At 44.0% G+C, this 17,763-nt stretch overlaps 1 protein-coding gene across 1 annotated transcript; it reads left to right on the top strand.

Moving 5' to 3' along the window:
- The first annotated feature begins 4,715 nt into the window (after positions 1 to 4,715).
- LOC115128922 (macrophage receptor MARCO-like) lies at positions 4,716 to 12,726 on the top strand. Its single transcript, XM_029659064.2, has 14 exons — positions 4,716 to 4,866; positions 6,160 to 6,261; positions 6,402 to 6,692; positions 7,280 to 7,306; positions 7,427 to 7,480; positions 8,641 to 8,721; positions 8,940 to 8,984; positions 10,257 to 10,334; positions 10,771 to 10,815; positions 10,992 to 11,081; positions 11,321 to 11,365; positions 11,499 to 11,573; positions 11,807 to 11,971; positions 12,160 to 12,726. The coding sequence occupies exons 1-14, from the start codon at positions 4,749 to 4,751 to the stop codon at positions 12,288 to 12,290; spliced, it is 1,347 nt and encodes a 448-aa protein (XP_029514924.1). The 5' UTR covers positions 4,716 to 4,748; the 3' UTR covers positions 12,291 to 12,726.
- The last annotated feature ends 5,037 nt before the right edge of the window (positions 12,727 to 17,763 follow it).

Raw genomic sequence — 17,763 nt, 5'->3', positions numbered from 1 at the left:
AGGAACTGCGGGGGGGGCGGAGCTGTTGGCCGAAGTTGGAGTAGCCAGGCGGAAGGCATGGCCAGCCGTTGAGAAATGCTTATTGAAGTTTTCGATAATCATGGATTTATCGGTGGTGACCGTGTTACCTAGCCTCAGTGCAGTGGGCAGCTGGGAGGAGGTGCTCTTGTTCTCCATGGACTTCACAGTGTCCCAGAACTTTTTGGAGTTGGAGCTACAGGATGCAAACTTCTGCCTGAAGAAGCTGGCCTTAGCTTTCCTCACTGACTGCGTGTATTGGTTCCTGACTTCCCTGAACAGTTGCATATCACGGGGACTATTCGATGCTATTGCAGTCCGCCACAGGATGTTTTTGTGCTGGTCGAGGGCAGTCAGGTCTGGAGTGAACCAAGGGCTGTATCTGTTCTTAGTTCTGCATTTTTTGAACGGAGCATGCTTATCTAAAATGGTGAGGAAGTTACTTTTAAAGAATGACCAGGCATCCTCAACTGACGGGATGAGGTCAATGTCCTTCCAGGATACCCGGGCCAGGTCGATTAGAAAGGCCTGCTCACAGAAGTGTTTTAGGGAGTGTTTGACAGTGATGAGGGGTGGTCATTTGACTGCGGGTCCGTAGCGGATACAGGCAATGAGGCAGTGATCGCTGAGATCCTGGTTGAAGACAGCGGAGGTGTATTTGGAGGGCCAGTTGGTCAGGATGACGTCTATGAGGGTGCCCTTGTTTACAGAGTTAGGGTTGTACCTGGTGGGTTCCTTGATGATTTGTGTGAGATTGAGGGCATCTAGCTTAGATTGTAGGACTGCCGGGGTGTTAAGCATATCCCAGTTTAGGTCACCTAACAGAACAAACTCTGAAGCTAGATGGGGGGCGATCAGTGTCCAGGGCACAGCTGGGAGCTGAGGGGGGTCGGTAGCAGGCGGCAACAGTGAGAGACTTATTTCTGGAGAGAGTAATTTTCAAAATTAGTAGTTCGAACTGTTTGGGTATGGACCTGGAAAGTATGACATTACTTTGCAGGCTATCTCTGCAGTAGACTGCAATTCAACCCCCTATGGCAGTTCTATCTTGACGGAAGATGTTATAGTTGGGTATGGAAATCTCTGAATTTTTGGTGGCCTTCCTGAGCCAGGATTCAGACACAGCAAGGACATCAGGGTTAGCAGAGTGTGCTAAAGCAGTGAGTAAAACAAACTTAGGGAGGAGGCTTCTGATGTTGACATGCATGAAACCAAGGCTTTTTCAATCACAGAAGTCAACAAATGAGGGTGCCTGGGAACATGCAGGGCCTGGGTTTACCTTCCCATCACCCTAGGAAAAGAGAAGGAGTAGTATGAGGGTGTGGCTAAAGGCTATCAAAACTGGTCGCCTAGAGCGTTGGGGACAGAGAATAAGAGGAGCAGGTTTCTGGGCATGGTAGAATATATTAAGGGCATAATGCGCAGACAGGGGTATGGTGGGGTGCGGGTACAGCGGAGGTAAGCCCAGGCACTGGGTGATGATGAGAGAGGTTGTATCTCTGGACATGCTAGTTGTAATGGGTGAGGTCACCGCATGTGTGGGAGGTGGGACAAAGGAGTTATCAGGGGTATGAAGAGTGGAACTAGGGGCTCCATTGTGAACTAAAACAATGATAACTAACCTGAACAACAGTATACAAGGCATATTGACATTAGAGAGAGACATACAGCGAGGCATACAGTAATCACAGGTGTTGAATTGGGAAAGCTAGCTAAAACAGTAGGTGAGACAACAACAGCTAATCAGCTAGCACAACAACAGCAGGTAAAATGGCGTTGACTAGGCAACGGGGCCAACAGATAAAACAAACAAGCAGAATGGAGTACCGTGATTAATGGACAGTCCAGCGTGCATCAGCTATGTAGCCAAGAGATCAGTGTCCAGGGGGCAGCGGTGGATGGGGCAGGGAAGCTGGACTGGCGAGTGTTATCCAGGTAAAAAAAACTAACAATGACTAAATAGCTTTTAGCTGGTTAGCTTCTGGAGGTTCTTGAGTGTGTTCTAAAAATTAAAAATAATAGCGATTCCGTATCACATTGGGTGAGGCAGGTTTCCGGAAGGTATAAACAAATCAAAAAATCAAAAAGAGATAGAAGTAAATATGGGTCCAGTGAGTGTTTGGGACGCGGCGATTCAGACGGTTAGCAGGCCTGTGCTAACAAGCTAACAGTTCGTAGGCCCGGGCTAAACAAGGTAGCAGTTAGCGGACCGGAGCTAGACAAGCTAGCAGTTAGCAGGCCGAATTAGCAAGCAGGGAGATAGCGAGGGCTAGAGAGTTAGCCTTTGGGGGACGTCGCGATGGGGTGAGTCTGTTTATTCCTCTTCATGCGGTGACATCGATAGACCGGTCGTGGGCCCGGGTATTGTAGCCCAGGAGTATGCTACGGTGGTAGCACAAGGGCTCTGGCCGGGCTAGCTTCAAGCTAAGTGGGTGGAAACGCTTGCCAGGAGTAATCATCCGGGGTTGCGGTTTAGCTAGATAGCTAGTTGTGAAGATCCAGCTGAAAAATGTTCCGTTTGCGGTGGGAATCCGGGGTAAAATCCGGGGATGAAAAATAAATAGGTCCGTTATGCTCTGGTTAGAGTCGCGTTGTTCGAACTGGCGAGAGCTTTCCGGGCTAAAGGTTAGCTGATGACCGGTTAGCTGAAGACCGCTAGCATAGCTGGTGGTTAGCTGGCTAGCTTCAGTTGAGGGGTTCCGGTTCCGAAGTAAATATAAATACTTTAGGAAAAATAGCTACATTGGGTGAGGAGGGTTGCAGGAGAGTATTTGGAAGCTTAGATTTAGCAAAATGTTTTTAAAGAGATATGCGAAGAAAAATATGTAAAAAAAACGAAAAAGAAACGATAAATACAAGGGACACGACACGACAGGACGACTTACTGCTACGCCATCTTGGATCATGATATGATGATTTGTATCAAACGGGTGCACATTTGCTTTGCACACTCTACCATCATATGTGCAGTACAGAAACCTGACAGAAACACAGCTAGTCTAACACAAATGTAATGTGAATAAAACTTGAAGAGCTCAGTGACTTTCAACGTGGCACCGTCGTAGGATGCCACCTTTCCAACAAGTCAGTTTGTGAAATTTCTGCCATGCTAGAGCTGCGGAAAGGTCTAGGAGCAACATTGGCTCAGCCTCAAAATGGTAGGCCACACATGCTCACAAAGTCAGAGCAATGATACAGTTTCTGTTGGCTATGTAATTTCTGGGGTTATCCTAGGGCTTTTGATTCAGTGAAGATCTTTCCATAATGAGAATAAGTTAAGGGGTTCCCTCCTTCTGTTTGAGTGTGCTGGTGTTGTTTCAGGTGCCATGGCTGAGAGATTTGCTCTTCACACTCTGAGCAATGGTTAGGTTTCTCTCGTGATTTGTCAAGGTGCCTGATCTAGTGAATCTCTTCTCAAACACCTGATAAAGATAAGGTTTTATGTGAGCCCTATTCCCATCCGAATGGGCTTTTTGCTGTCTTTTAAGAACATAATCCTAAGAAATTTGTATCATACAGAGTGCTGTTGTGAGGTCTCTCTCCTGAGTAAGCTGGTAGGCTATACTCTTTGGTTTCTTGGTTTAACATTTCTCACCCTTGTGGATGTCCTTGGTTGTTTTTGTGTTTCTGATGCAGAGAACCTCTTTCCAAGGTTCCGGTTATCATTAGGGATCTCTGCTGTGAGAGTGGATATCAACAGCTATGAGGCTACTTATCCTCTCCTCTTTTCCTTCAAAGCACTGATCAGTGCAGATGAAGGGGTGGAGACAAGGGCCCCGTTCCAGAGCTTAGACGTTGCTGACACATCTTCCAAAGCCTCTGTAGGTATTTTAAGTATCAGCGAACCACATCATATGTTATAGCAATTTGTCAGTTTATGACACAGTCAATGACCTTGGCACGCAAATATTGGTTGTTGCATTACATTGCCTTAGCTGTGGAACCTGGCCAAGGAGAGGACAGATTTAGGTAATTGAGATAGAGCAACATTTCCCTCATCTAATCTAATCGACTGCAGTGCACAGCCACATTAAATGCACATTAGGGCAGGGAAGTGTTTTCGTTCCTTAGATTGCCTTCTGTCCAATGACCACAAGGTGGCAGGATGCAATCAAAAATCACTGAGCCTGTTCAGTGCTGTCCTCTCAGTTGGGATTTCACATCTAAGATAGAGGGATAGAGAAGAAGAGAGAGGGGGGGAACGAGAGAGACAACAAAACAGTTGAAGGAAGAAAGGAGAAGGAAGGAGTAAGAGTAGAAATGGAGAGAGAAGGCAACAGTAACCTATATAACCTTTGACCCACTGAGATCCCCACCAGGGAGAGAGCGAGAGAGAGAGAGAGAGAGAGATGTAATGTAATGTTGTTTTCATTGCTTATATGCTTTTGCGTAGCAGTTCTCAATGAAAGATAACGTTTTTGTATACTTTTGGTATACTTCTCGAGAAACAGTACTTCCTGTGAAAGGCAATGGAACAGACCATTCTTAGCAGGAGATGTGGAATTTAGTGTCAGGATAATCCAAACATATGTACCCCATGCTACTTCCCTTTTTCTACAGATTGCTGTTAACACTGTCAATATAGCTCATTTTTGCAACCTCAGCCCCAAATCAGATGACTTCCACTATGTGTCAAATGGGTGGGTTTTATGTTTTTTACGTAATGAGGCGTTGTTATAAGAGGGTCTTGATGAGGATCTCAGGGGTGTTGTCTGTCACTTTGGAGTAGCATGGAGACATCAGTAGAAAGAGGAGAGGATCACATCAGCTCGTTCTACCAGAGTAACCCACTGCTTGACTTGGACATGAAACTGAGCAGGACGGACATGTACACCTTCCAGAGCAGTGGTAAGCAGGGGTGGACCTGGGGGTCACAGGGGCAACATTTTAACACCCAAGTTCTTCTTGCGCCAAAGACCTGGTGATTCAACAGTAGTGAGCTATTTGTGTGATTTTTCTTATATTCCACCCCTGGTGCTAGGGGCCTATGTGGCCTTTCTTATTTCAAAGTATGTTCTTTACCCAATTCACTTTGAATTGGTGCAAAGTGTGATCCGTGGTAGCTCAGTTGGTAGAGCATGAGGCTTTGGATAAAACTGTCTGGATGTATTATATTATTACATTATAAAGTGGCTTGAAAGATCTTCAATACAGTGCATGGTAATTTATTGTAACTACATTCAAACTCTTAAGGGAGATAATCCTTGTGAGAACATAACTGAGAGGGATAAGGTTGCTATGGTACACACAATTTCAAAGTGCTGGTGGAGAATGAAACAGAAGTAGAAGTACTGTCTGTGCACTGCAAAAAAGAACCAGTCTAGCCAAAGAGATTTTGCCATGTGCAGAGACCGATGACAGCACTGAGTTCTAACTTTATGTTCGTTGGCCAGACGCACCTGCTGTGGCAACCTATAGTAGATGAGTGCGATTAACCAAGCTCCACAGCCTGACTTTCTACACTGAGGCAGAAATAGAGAAATGGCCAGAAGAGAGCAGCCATGTCTGTGGATTTGTTGAGATCATTTCTCCATATTCCAAGGGATGCATTTATCTGAATTCTAAATCCCTACCTGTAATCCCTACCCCTTGACAGACCAAGAATTGGATAGGTTTAAGCAATATGATTGATTGTATGCTTTTGTGTAGCAGTTTTCAATGAAAGATAACATTTTTGTATACTTTTGGTATACTTCTCGAGAAACAGTACTTCCTGTGAAAGGCAATGGAACAGACCATTCTTAGCAGGAGATGTGGAATTTAGTGTCAGGATAACCAAACATATGTACCCCATGCTACTTCCCTTTTTCTACAGATTGCTGTTAACACTGTCAATATAGCTCATTTTTGCAACCTCAGCCCCAAATCAGATGACTTCCACTATGTGTCAAATGGGTGGGTTTTATGTTTTTTACGTAATGAGGCGTTGTTATAGGAGGGTCTTGATGAGGATCTCAGGGGTGTTGTCTGTCACTTTGGAGTAGCATGGAGACATCAGTAGAAAGAGGAGAGGATCACATCAGCTCGTTCTACCAGAGTAACCCACTGCTTGACTTGGACATGTGCGTAGGGGAGTAGGTGATAGTGGCCCATTTGGAATGTAGCATAAATGTTGTTTGTGTTCATGTCAACATGTTTCAGATCTAAAACCAGCCAAGGCCAGAGGAGCACAGCGATGTCTGAATGTTTTTGTCGTTTACCTCGTCCTTCTGACTGCACTGAATATCTTCCTCCTTTACAAAGGTACATCAACCATTGGTTGGTTTTATGTCCAAAATGGTTCAAGCACATTTGTCTAACGTAAAGGAGAAACTAGATTTCCCATTATATCCTGAACTGTATTAGTGACACTATTTGTATGTCTCTGTGCACCTCTCCCCCAGTCTTTTCGATGGAGTCTAGTTGTTTCTCCTCCTCTGGCTCCAGGACAACGATGCTGACCGACATCCACATCCCCCTGGGGATGAACCAGGAGGAGGACCTCCGTACACTGGCCAGAAACACCAGCCTGGAGTCCAACTCTCTCAGAGGAGACCTGGGGAGGTTACAGACCCAGGTCAGCAGCCTATGTGGGGAGGATGGACAGCTGGGCCAGCTGAGGACAGACCTGGGTGTGGTCAATGCCAGCACCACTCTCCTTCAGGACACAGTGAAAACACTCAGATTCCTCAAAGGTAGCTACTGTAAGAAATGGCAGGATGTCCAGGTTGATAGATTTGACGTTTTATATAAAATATGGTTATACATGGACGTAGGTATACACCCATATTTTGTCATTATGCTTTGCAAAGTATAAAATACAAGAGTGTCAGGCTCTGTCGCAGCCGGCCGCGACCGGGAGGTCCATGGGGCGACGTACAATTGGCCTAGCGTCGTCCGGGTTAGGGAGGGCTTGGCCGGTAGGGATGTCCTTGTCTCATCGCGCACCAGCGACTCCTGTGGCGGGCCGGGTGCGGTGCGTGCTAACCAGGTCGCCAGGTGCACAGTGTTTCCTCCGACACATTGGTGCGGCTGGCTTCTGGGTTGGATGCGCACTGTGTTAAGAAGCAGTGCGGCTTGGTTGGGTTGTGTTTCGGAGGACGCATGGCTTCGACCTTCGTCTCTCCCGAGCCCGTACGGGAGTTGTAGCGATGAGACAAGATAGTAACTACTAACAATTGGATATCACGAAATTGGGGAGAAAAGGGGGTAAAATTCAAAATAAAAATAAAAATACAAGAGTGTATCTGGTGTAATAATGCAGGTTATTTTTGCACTACAGCTTCACCAGGCCCACAGGGACCTATTGGTAAGTCCCCTCATCCTTGGTGCAAAATCAACAACCACAGAAGAGAGTAAGAGAGCTATCAATGCCCCTTACACCACAAGCTTGTAATTCCCATGTCATTTGATGCTATGGTTTCCCTAGGTCCACCTGGTGCGAGGGGGGCAACTGGTGTGAGGGGGGAGAAGGGAGACACAGGTGAGTCCACCTAAAGTGCTACATTGCTCCATTGTAGTGGCCTCACCGTGTCACTGCAACAACCAATGTTAGCTCAGCACCAATCTAACTCTACCACACATTGGAGGGTTGTAGGAGTGGAAATATGTAGCATTAGCATTTAGCTTCTCATCTGTCCAGTAATGATGAACTGATGACCTGTCATCTCCAGATCAGAGAAAGTGAAGGATGAATGATCTGCCTGCCTCTCCATTTCATAATAACCCACTGCTTAGTCAATGAATTTACCCCTGTATGAAGTCTCAATCAGGGATGGACTTTCACACAAGCTAACATATTATCATTAGAGTCTGAGCCAGGCGTTTTCCAATAGGTCGTCCTACCAAAATGCCATCCTTCATCACACTATAGAGTGGATGCTAACTACTCCCGTTTAGTAAACAGGCAGACAGTTTCAGTCAGCTAACATGGACAAGTGCCTTTTTTTGAGGCAATGATTGTATTTTTCACAATAACATAATTCATCAAAGAAAAATTAAGAATCCATCAGACTCATTATCAATAATGTTTCATACAGACCTTTCTCTGTCAAGTGATCTGTGACCATTCTATGTAAAGCTGATTTGATGTAATTCGTAATTCACTCAGTAACATTTAATGTTTGCTTTTGTATATAAGTAGATAGTGAAAGGGTTACTGTGTTCCACGTGAGACAGTAGATAGTGAGAGGGTTACTGTGTTCCACGTGAGACAGTAGATAGTGAGAGGGTTACTGTGTGTTCCAGGTGAGACAGTAGATAGTGTGAGGGTTACTGTGTGTTCCAGGTGAGACCGTAGATAGTGAGAGGGTTACTGTGTTCCAGGTGAGACAGTAGATAGTGAGAGGGTTACTGTGTGTTCCAGGTAAGACAGTAGATAGTGTGAGGGTTACTGTGTGTTCCACGTGAGACAGTAGATAGTGAGAGGGTTACTGTGTGTTCCAGGTGAGACAGTAGATAGTGAGAGGGTTACTGTGTGTTCCAGGTGAGACCGTAGATAGTGAGAGGGTTACTGTGTGTTCCAGGTGAGACAGTAGATAGTGAGAGGGTTACTGTGTGTTCCAGGTGAGACAGTAGATAGTGAGAGAGTTACTGTGTTCCAGGTGAGACAGTAGATAGTGAGAAGGTTACTGTGTGTTCCAGGTGAGACAGGACAAAAAGGAGACCCTGGAGTTGATGGCCAGACTGGTGCCAAGGGAAATCCAGGGGAACCAGGACCCAAAGGTGATTCACCTTACTCCTACTGATATCAAAGCTTAACCTCAATCTGAATCCCAATAGGAAATGTGACATTATTACTGATCTTTTATGTCATAACAATGCATTTAGTAGTCTGTGGTTCTTAATGCTCATATCCACCGGCTCACACAGAGTTCACTTGTGGTTATATCACTATTTATCTCCATTCAGTACCTCAACTCTATAACATGTCAATGTTTCAGGTGAAGATGGTGCCACTGGACCACAAGGACCAGCTGGTGCACCCGGTAAGTCCATTATTACTAACATAGAACCAGTCCAGTAGTACTAACATGGTATAGAACTCAAGCAGTAGAGTTGTGGAGAACATGGTGGATAAGTTGACTGTTTACCACGACAATTACCCATGCATCAACACTAACTTTATACAGCTCCCTAGTGGACAGGCTGGGAATATTTCACCATAGTTCGGTTGAAGTACTGTGGTATTAGTGAGCTCTTTTAGTCTAAGAGACATTCGGAGGCTAGATTAATTATTGACAGTTTCACAGGGGCCGGGTCTGCAGGTGGAGTAGGCTAATTGTGTCAGGAATACTGAATATTCCCCTCTTTTCCTTCTGACTCCGCCTCTCTCCCCCGCTCTCACCCCATCTGTCACAGAGTAAATGTGTGTCGTGCACTTGATGTCCCACAGCCCAATCAAAATAAATATGCTCTTGATTCATATTTGATTGGCTGAACTTGCTCCAGGACTTTGCTTTTTTTTATAGCTGAAAAACTAGCCCTGACTCTTCAAAAGCTTTCGAGGGGTGACATTAATGCATTTTAAAAAGGTGTAGGTTAGATGGTTAAAGCTACTGTTGCTGCTGCCCAGGCAGATACTATTCTTTCTCTCCATGAAAGGAAATTTATATTTTGACTTAATCGCCCTCACTGTTAATAGTCTTAACAGCCTGGTGAGCACAAGGATCTATTCCCTTCCGCCCTTGAATAGGTAGGACTCCTGACAATAGACTCAAACTCCACTTTTGGGGTTAACAGTCATAAATATAAATATTCCCCACTAAATGTATCTTTTATATTATCCTATATTATGAGTTATCATAAATATGATGTCATCATGACTTGCTCAAATGAACTTGTGATCTTTTCATCCAGTAGTTCCATTTCCATTTCAGCCTTCTCAGTTTCTGTTCCTGTTGTCACATTAATACGGAAACCATATCAGCAGATCGATATTGTGAAATCTGTCCATTTTATGTCCTCTGAATTGAAATTAGAAGTGCTGAGTGAATGCATTCTTTAAACAAAGGTAGTTTGGAGTTCTGCTTGCTTTAGCACAAATACAGTACATTTTTCTTAACATAGCCACTTCACAACAAGTAGCCACTGCTATGGTGCCGGAGAAAATGTATGTGATGTATAAAAGGGTTGAAGTTCCCCTGTGTTAAGTGTTTTAATGTGCATGTATTTGATTATCTTTAGTGGATTGTGTGTGTGTGTGTGTGTGTGTGTGTATATATATATATATACAGTAACTCTGACTATGTGTCATACAGACAGTGCAGCCACTAATTGTTCAGGACCCCCTGGGCTGCCAGGACCACAGGGACCAAAAGGGGATATGGGACACATTGGTGAGTCTGCATGGGCTTAAATGGATACTTCGGGATTTTGGCAATGAGGCCCTTTATCTACTTCCCCAGTGTCAGATGAACTTGTGGATACCATTTTTATGTCTCTGTGTCCAGTATGAAGTAAGTTGTGGTAGATGCGTGAGCCATTGCTAACTAGCATTAGTGCAATGACTGGAAGTCTATCACAATGGCTGGAATAGCATGCTAGCAGATACCCATAGATTTTCTGTCATGCTAGTTATCATTGGCTCTAGTTAAACTAACTCTAACTTCCTTCGTACTGTACACAGAGATATACTTCTCTGTGCATATTTGCATATTTGAAGTGCTTACTTCTAAACAACCTATTTTTTTTACTATTCAACAACAAGCTGAACCTGGTCTACTCTTTACTCTTGTTGCCACCTCTAACCTTTACCTTCCAACCTCTTCACAGGTTTACCAGGGATATCAGGCCAGAATGGAACCAAAGGGGACACTGGTAAATAACTGTTGATGTTTAACTGTTTCATAAGGCCAAGCATGAGGTTGCCTTTACATGTTAGTGTGTGTGACTGGATGCAAATCTTTTCAGATTTTTGCATTTTCGTCTTTACTGTACTGTATAGCCTCCACATTGTAGAGCGAGTGTGACATAGTGTGCTGTGAATCTTCCAGGAGTTCAGGGGCGTGATGGAGTAAAAGGGGCCCGTGGTCTGAAGGGTGACACAGGGCCGACAGGAGAGCCTGGACCCATAGGACCTGAAGGTGAATTTCACCCTGTCTCTGAGCTATAGGAGCCTCATAATTTGTGCTGAAGCAAGCAGGGGCGTGATAGAGTAAAATCCCCTCCTTCAAATGACTGATTACAAGAACAACAGGTTATGTAGATTGTCTACATTTTCCCATCTTTATTATATTCTCCTAACGTTAGGTGCTATTATAATCATGAAGTGTCATGTATGACTTTTTGTACAAATCTGTAGCTCTTGTTCTTCTTCCCGCAGGACCAAGAGGACCTGCTGGTGTTAATGGAACAAGAGGACTTGCTGGTGTGTGCGTCTGTGTGTGTGTGTGCGTGCATGCGTGATGGCGTGTGAGTGTGTTTCATTTGTGTGTTTGTGCATCCGTGCGGGATTGCGTGTGAGTGTGTGTGTGTTTAATTTTAACTTCTGCATGTCCTAGGTCTTCCAGGGTTGCAGGGAAGTCCTGGAAGTCAAGGTCCACGTGGAGAAAAGGGTGAAAGAGCAGCTGGAGCAGGTAAGTGTGTGGACCTATGGAGCCACACACACACACACACACACACACATATATATGTGCTGGTGTGCATTTGTTTACGTAAAATATATACTGTATGTAAATATGATATGTATTCATTTAACTGAATATTCATGTGAATAATCATTGGACTATGGGCCTGGAATACAGTACAGTTCATTTTCAATCATTTGCATGTATAAGGTATTTTCAAATGTCTCTCTCTCTGGTGACAGCGAATGTGCGTATTGTTGGTGGGGGTACTCGTGGGAGAGTGGAGGTGATGTGGTTGGGGCAGTGGGGTACGGTGTGTGACGACAGCTTCGACACGGTGGATGGGACGGTGCTCTGCAAGACGCTGGGGTACCAAAGAGCCTCTGCAGTCTTCACGGCAAGCCCCGGTGAGTCCAAGAACCTTATCACTTCCATAGATCCTCCATTTGGTTTTGTCTGTTTGTTCCTACAGAGGATGTATAGAGATCCTTTCCTGGTTGAGTTCTGTTTTACTCTATATATATTCATGAATTCCTCATTGTTCATTGTTGAATCTCCTGGACTTGGCCTGTGGATTCTGTTGTGATTATTTTAGGAGTGGGTAAGATCTGGTTGGATGACCTGCGCTGCACAGGCACAGAGGCCAGTGTGTTTGACTGCCCCCACAACGGCATGGGCATCAACAATTGTCAACACAATGAGGACGCTGGGGTGCAGTGTGTGTGAGTGTGTCCTGGATCCAAAAGAGAGACTCCTGGACTCCATCAAAAAGACTGGAGGAGAGATGCATAGAGAGAGAGACACACACACACACACACACACACACACACACACACACACACACACACACACACACACACACACACTTGATGCATCTACTTTGTCTCATCTTATTAAAACAACATTAATAGGCATTTCAATAAACATGGCATTTAACTAACATGAAGCTAACTTATAATAATATAATAGTACCCTGGATGAAAGTTTATACAGAAAACAACATGAATAGGCATTTCAATAAACATGGCATTTAACTAACATGAAGCTAACTTATAATAATATAATAGTACCCTGGAAGAAAGTTTATACAGAAAACAACTGAATGGCATTTTGTAAACCAGTTTCATCAGTTTGAAGTAAAACAGTGAAAAATCAGACAAAATGAGTCAGATGCTGTTTGTTTAAATGTTGTAAAATGCTGTGTGACATTTACTTTCGCCTCTTGATCCCAAATCTCCACCCACTCACCATCACCCTCCTACACATACACACATACACACAAACACACCAAGACATCATTCTGCTTAGGCAAGCATGGTTAAAGGTCTGTCTGAAGGACAAGCACCTCCTTCCTGACAGACATAGAGCATTGGGGTCAACACTTCTATATGACACAGCCAGTCAGTCATGTTACATTAGATAAAGTGAAGTTAAGGGACCAAAATAACTTGAGTGTAAATATTATCTCGGGCTGGTGTCCAAATGATTAAATAAATGTATCAAAGCACATTTGGGTCCCGTGATCTAGACAATGGCTAATAGTTTGTGACATGCAGCTTTTCACTTTGCAATAAGAAACTATTCAGTGTGAAACAAAATGTTTCACATTCAACATATGCCAAAACTTTCATTTGCTGCCCAGTTAAGCAATGTCTTGTGAAAATGAAATGGTCTGTATTGTAGAATGAGGTGCTCTTAGTGTAAGACAGAAACAGCCACCTGCTTTCAGGGGAGCGACAGAGCCTTTGATTCACAGCTCATTCGTCTACGACCATTCCCTTTCAGGGGACACGAACCTGAGTCACTTCCTTAGGCACCACCATCATCCCTCCTATAAGTGGCTCGCTTCTCTCCTCATCCTTCCATCTCTCCATCCATATGCCGGGGGACCAGGCATATTAAAACACAAAGTGCTGATTATCATTCAGCAGCCTTGTCTCTGTCTCTCCCGGGACTCCTGCTCTCAGCAAAGCTGGGAAATAAACATGAGGGGGTCTGTCTCCCTCGTTCATTAGCCAGTCGAAACCGGGGTCGCCCCGGCCCGTTCCCTGACCCCTGAACCACCGAATGTATTTGAGGTCTGGCGCAGATAAATAAATGATAGGAGCGGAGGGAGGGAGGAAGGAAGGGAGAGAGGGAAAGAGGAGGGGGGCGGGCAGTGACAGAAAGGGTAATGAGTGTGACCTCCCTGTCCTCCTGACCTGTGTGAACTCAGCCACCTCAGAGCAGTCAGAGACTATGAGCAGCACAGACGTTTAGACAAATATTCATAACACATTACTGCCTATTACTACCATGGCCCTACTGTATAGAGATGTCTCAATATGTGCTAATGGAAGAGAAATATGCAGACACATCACATACAATACCGTTCAAAAGTTTGGGGTCACTTAGAAATGTCACATTTTTTGTCTATTAAAATAACATCAAATTGATCAGAAATACAGTGTAGACATTGTTAATGTTGTAAAATACTATTTTTTATGGAATATCTACAGAGGCCCATTATCAGCAACCATCACTCCTGTGTTCCAATGCAACGTTGTGTTAGCTAATCCAAGTTTATAATTTTAAATGGCTAATTGATCATTAGAAAACCCTTTTGCAGTTATGTTAGCACAACTGAAAACTGTTGTCCTGATTAAAGAAGCAATACACCTGGCCTTCTTTAGACTAGTTGAGTATCCGGAGCATCAGCATTGGTGGGTTCGATTACAGGCTCAAAATGGCCAGAAACAAAGACCTTTCTTCTGAAACTCGTCAGGCTTTTCTTGTTCTGAAAATGAAATGAAGGCTATTCCATGCGAGAAATTGCCAAGAACCTGAAGATCTCGTACAACGCTGTGTACTACTCCCTTCACAGAACAGGGCAAACTGGCAATACCCAGAATATAAAGAGTGGGAGGCCCCGGTGCACAACTGAGCAAGAGGACAAGTGTCTAGTTTGAGAAACAGACGCTTCACAAGTCCTCAACTGGCAGCTTCAATAAATAGTACCTGCAAAACACCCGTCTCAACATCAACAGTGAAGAGGCAACTCCGGGATGCTGGCCTTCTAGGCAGAGTTGCAAAGAAAAAGCCATATCTCAGACTGGACAATAAAAATAAAAGATTAAGTTGGGCAAAAGAACACAGACGCCGGACAGCGATATGGCTTTTTCTTGAGGTCAGGGCTTTGTGATGGCCACTCCAATACCTTGACTTTGTTGTCCTTAAAGCCATTTTGCCACAACTTTGGAAGTATGCTTGGGGTCATTGTCCATTTGGAAGGCCCATTTGCGACCAAGCTTTAACTTCCTGACTGATGTCTTGAGATGTTGCTTCAATATAGCCACATAATTTTCCTACCTCATGATGCCATCTATTTTGTGAAGTGCAGCAGTCCCTCCTGCAGCAAAGCACCCCCACATCATGATGCTTCCACCCCCGTGCTTCACGGTTGAGATGGTGTTCTTCGGCTTGCAAGCCTTCCCCTTTTTCCTCTAAACATAACGATGGTCATTATGGCCAAACAGTTCTATTTTTGTTTCATCAGACCAGAGGGCATTTCTCCAAAAAGTACGATCTTTGTCCCCATGTGCAGTTGCAAACCCTAGTCTGTCTTTTTATGGTGGTTTTGGAGCAGTGGCTTCTTCCTTGCTCAGCGGCCTTTCAGGTTATGTCGATATAGGACTCGTTTTACTATAGATATAGATACTTCCTGAGCGGTATGACGGCTGCCTGGTCCCATGGTGTTTATATTTGCGTACTATTGTTTGTACAGATGAACGTGGTACCTTCAGGCGTTTGGAAATTGCTCCCACGGATGAACCAGACTTGTGGAGGTCTACAATTATTTTTTTTCTGAGGTCTTGGCTGATTTCTTTTGATTTTCCCATGATGTCAAGCAAAGAGGCACTGAGTTTGAAGGTAGGCCTTGAAATACATCCACAAGTACACCTCCAATTGACTCAATTGATGTCAATTAGCCTATCAAAAACTTCTAAAGCCATGACATCATTTTCTGGAATTTTCCAAGCTGTTTAAAGGCACAGTCAACTTAGTGTATGTAAAGTTCCAACCCACTGGATTTGTGATACAGTGAATTATAAGTGAAATAATCTGTCTGTAAACAATTGTTGGAAAAATGACTTGTGTCATGCACAAAGTAGATGTCCTAACCGACTTGCCAAAACTATAGTTTGTTAACAAGAAGTTTGTGGAGTGGTTGAAAAACGAGATTTAATGACTTCAACCTAAGTGTATGTAAACTTCCGACTTCAACTGTAAATTCCCAGTGTTCCTCATGAGACACATTGTATTCAACAGCAGAAATTCCTGTCAAGGTTTAAGACCATTGTTTGCTGGTCTACCTTGACGTGACTGCCTAAACAGCAGTGAAAAGGAAAAGGCTATTATAGTGGTGTGTTTTTAGGTAACCTCTCCTGACAGCTTTTGACCTTGTTTATTATGGTGTGTCAGTGTTTTTCACTAGAGCAGGCAGCACTCCAGTCAAGGCCAGACGCTTCTTTCTGTGTTTTTATTCCATTTAGTGCCTGAAGTGCCCTCATCATCATTCAATTTGGCAGACTGCATGCCGGAGCATTTGATCCACAAATCTGTATTCACACACCTTTCTCCCTGAGTGCCCTTTAGGAATTTGGTTTCATGCCCATTGGATTGTGTTCTGCTCCAGTATTCTCACTGAGCATGTTTGGAAAGTCTTTCTTTGTGTTTGCCATTAAAGAACCATTAAAGCCTAACATTTTGTATTATTTCAATGAAAATAATTTCATTTATGTGCTAATCGTATGACCGAGTTAAAACACTGACAAAGGACACTTGCAAGAAAATTGGGGAAGTATTTGGTTATAAGACTGCATGAAACTGTAACCCTCCTCGATTTCATAAAAGTAGAAGTTTCCCTTAACTTTTGAACAATATGCTGTCAGCATGGGGAGTGCTGAGGGGTGACGTTTGCTGTTGGCTACGCTGTCGGTGTGTCCACTCCCTGACAAGACGGCGTCCGTGGATCGAGGCCAGCTGGACGCCCCTGCTGCACCGCAACACAGCGTAGTCCAGACGACAAATCATCGATCATTCTCTTTCTCTGGCCATGGGCCTCGGACAGAAGACAGGGTCAGACCTGCTCCCTGAGACAGGCTCTGCCAAGACCACTCAAAAAATTGACAGGCCCCGCCATGCCACACATGCCAAAAGATCTGCCAGCCATAGAGCCAGGGAAAGCAGTGCCACGCTTCATGGGAGAAATATATCTTATTGTATGGATCAACTGAACTTAACATGGCTTTACTTCATCATGGTATATCAAATATATTGTATTAGTTGCTGATAAGTCTATGCTTATTATGTATTCTAATACCCAGTGTTTATAGGCCATGATCTGCTTCCATTTACACAAGACTTGTCTTTTCTATGCATTGTTCAAACAACACATCTACACTATTTTTGGATTAGTCTGAAAGTGATCAAAATAGGTTGGTCATCCTTAGTACTAGGAGAGCAGAGTAAATTAAGGTTTGCACATTTCCTGTTTATTATTATTTTCCTGCTGTAGCAAACTGACTCAAATAAAGATCCTACATCTGTTGAAACAGAGAGATAATTTATATGATGTTAAAAAGTACTGAAGTTCCCCTGTGTTAGGTGTGTGCATGTATTTGATTCTCTTTAGTGGATAGTGTGTGTGTGTGTGTGTGTGTGTGTGTGTGTGTGTGTGTGTGTGTGTGTGTGTGTGTGTGTGTGTGTGCGTGCATGTGTGCGTGTGTGCGTGTATACAGTTACTCTGACTATGTGTCATACAGACAGTGCAGCAACTAATTGATCAGGACCCCCTGGGCTGCCAGGACCACAGGGACCAAAGGGGGATATGGGTCACATTGGTGAGTATGCATGGGCTTAAAGGGATACATTGGGATTTTGGCAATGAGGCCCTTTATCTACTTCCCCAGATTCAGATGAACTTGTGGATACCATTTTTATGTTTCTGTGTCCAGTATGAAGTAAGTTGTGGTAGATGCGTGAGCCATTGCTAACTAGCGAGCCATAGCTAGCATGCTTACAGACACCCATAGACTTCCAGTCATTGTGCTAACGCTAGTTAGTATTGACTTGAGAAACTACCTCTAACTTCCTTCATATGGGCACAGAGATATGCTTCTCTGTGCATATTTGCATATCTGAAGGGCTTACTTGTAAA

This window comes from Oncorhynchus nerka, linkage group LG1 (genome assembly GCF_034236695.1).
Source record: "Oncorhynchus nerka isolate Pitt River linkage group LG1, Oner_Uvic_2.0, whole genome shotgun sequence".
Classification (NCBI taxonomy): domain Eukaryota; kingdom Metazoa; phylum Chordata; class Actinopteri; order Salmoniformes; family Salmonidae; genus Oncorhynchus; species Oncorhynchus nerka.
Note: the sequence above shows the minus strand (reverse complement) of the source record. Positions and strands in the feature narration are given on the sequence as shown.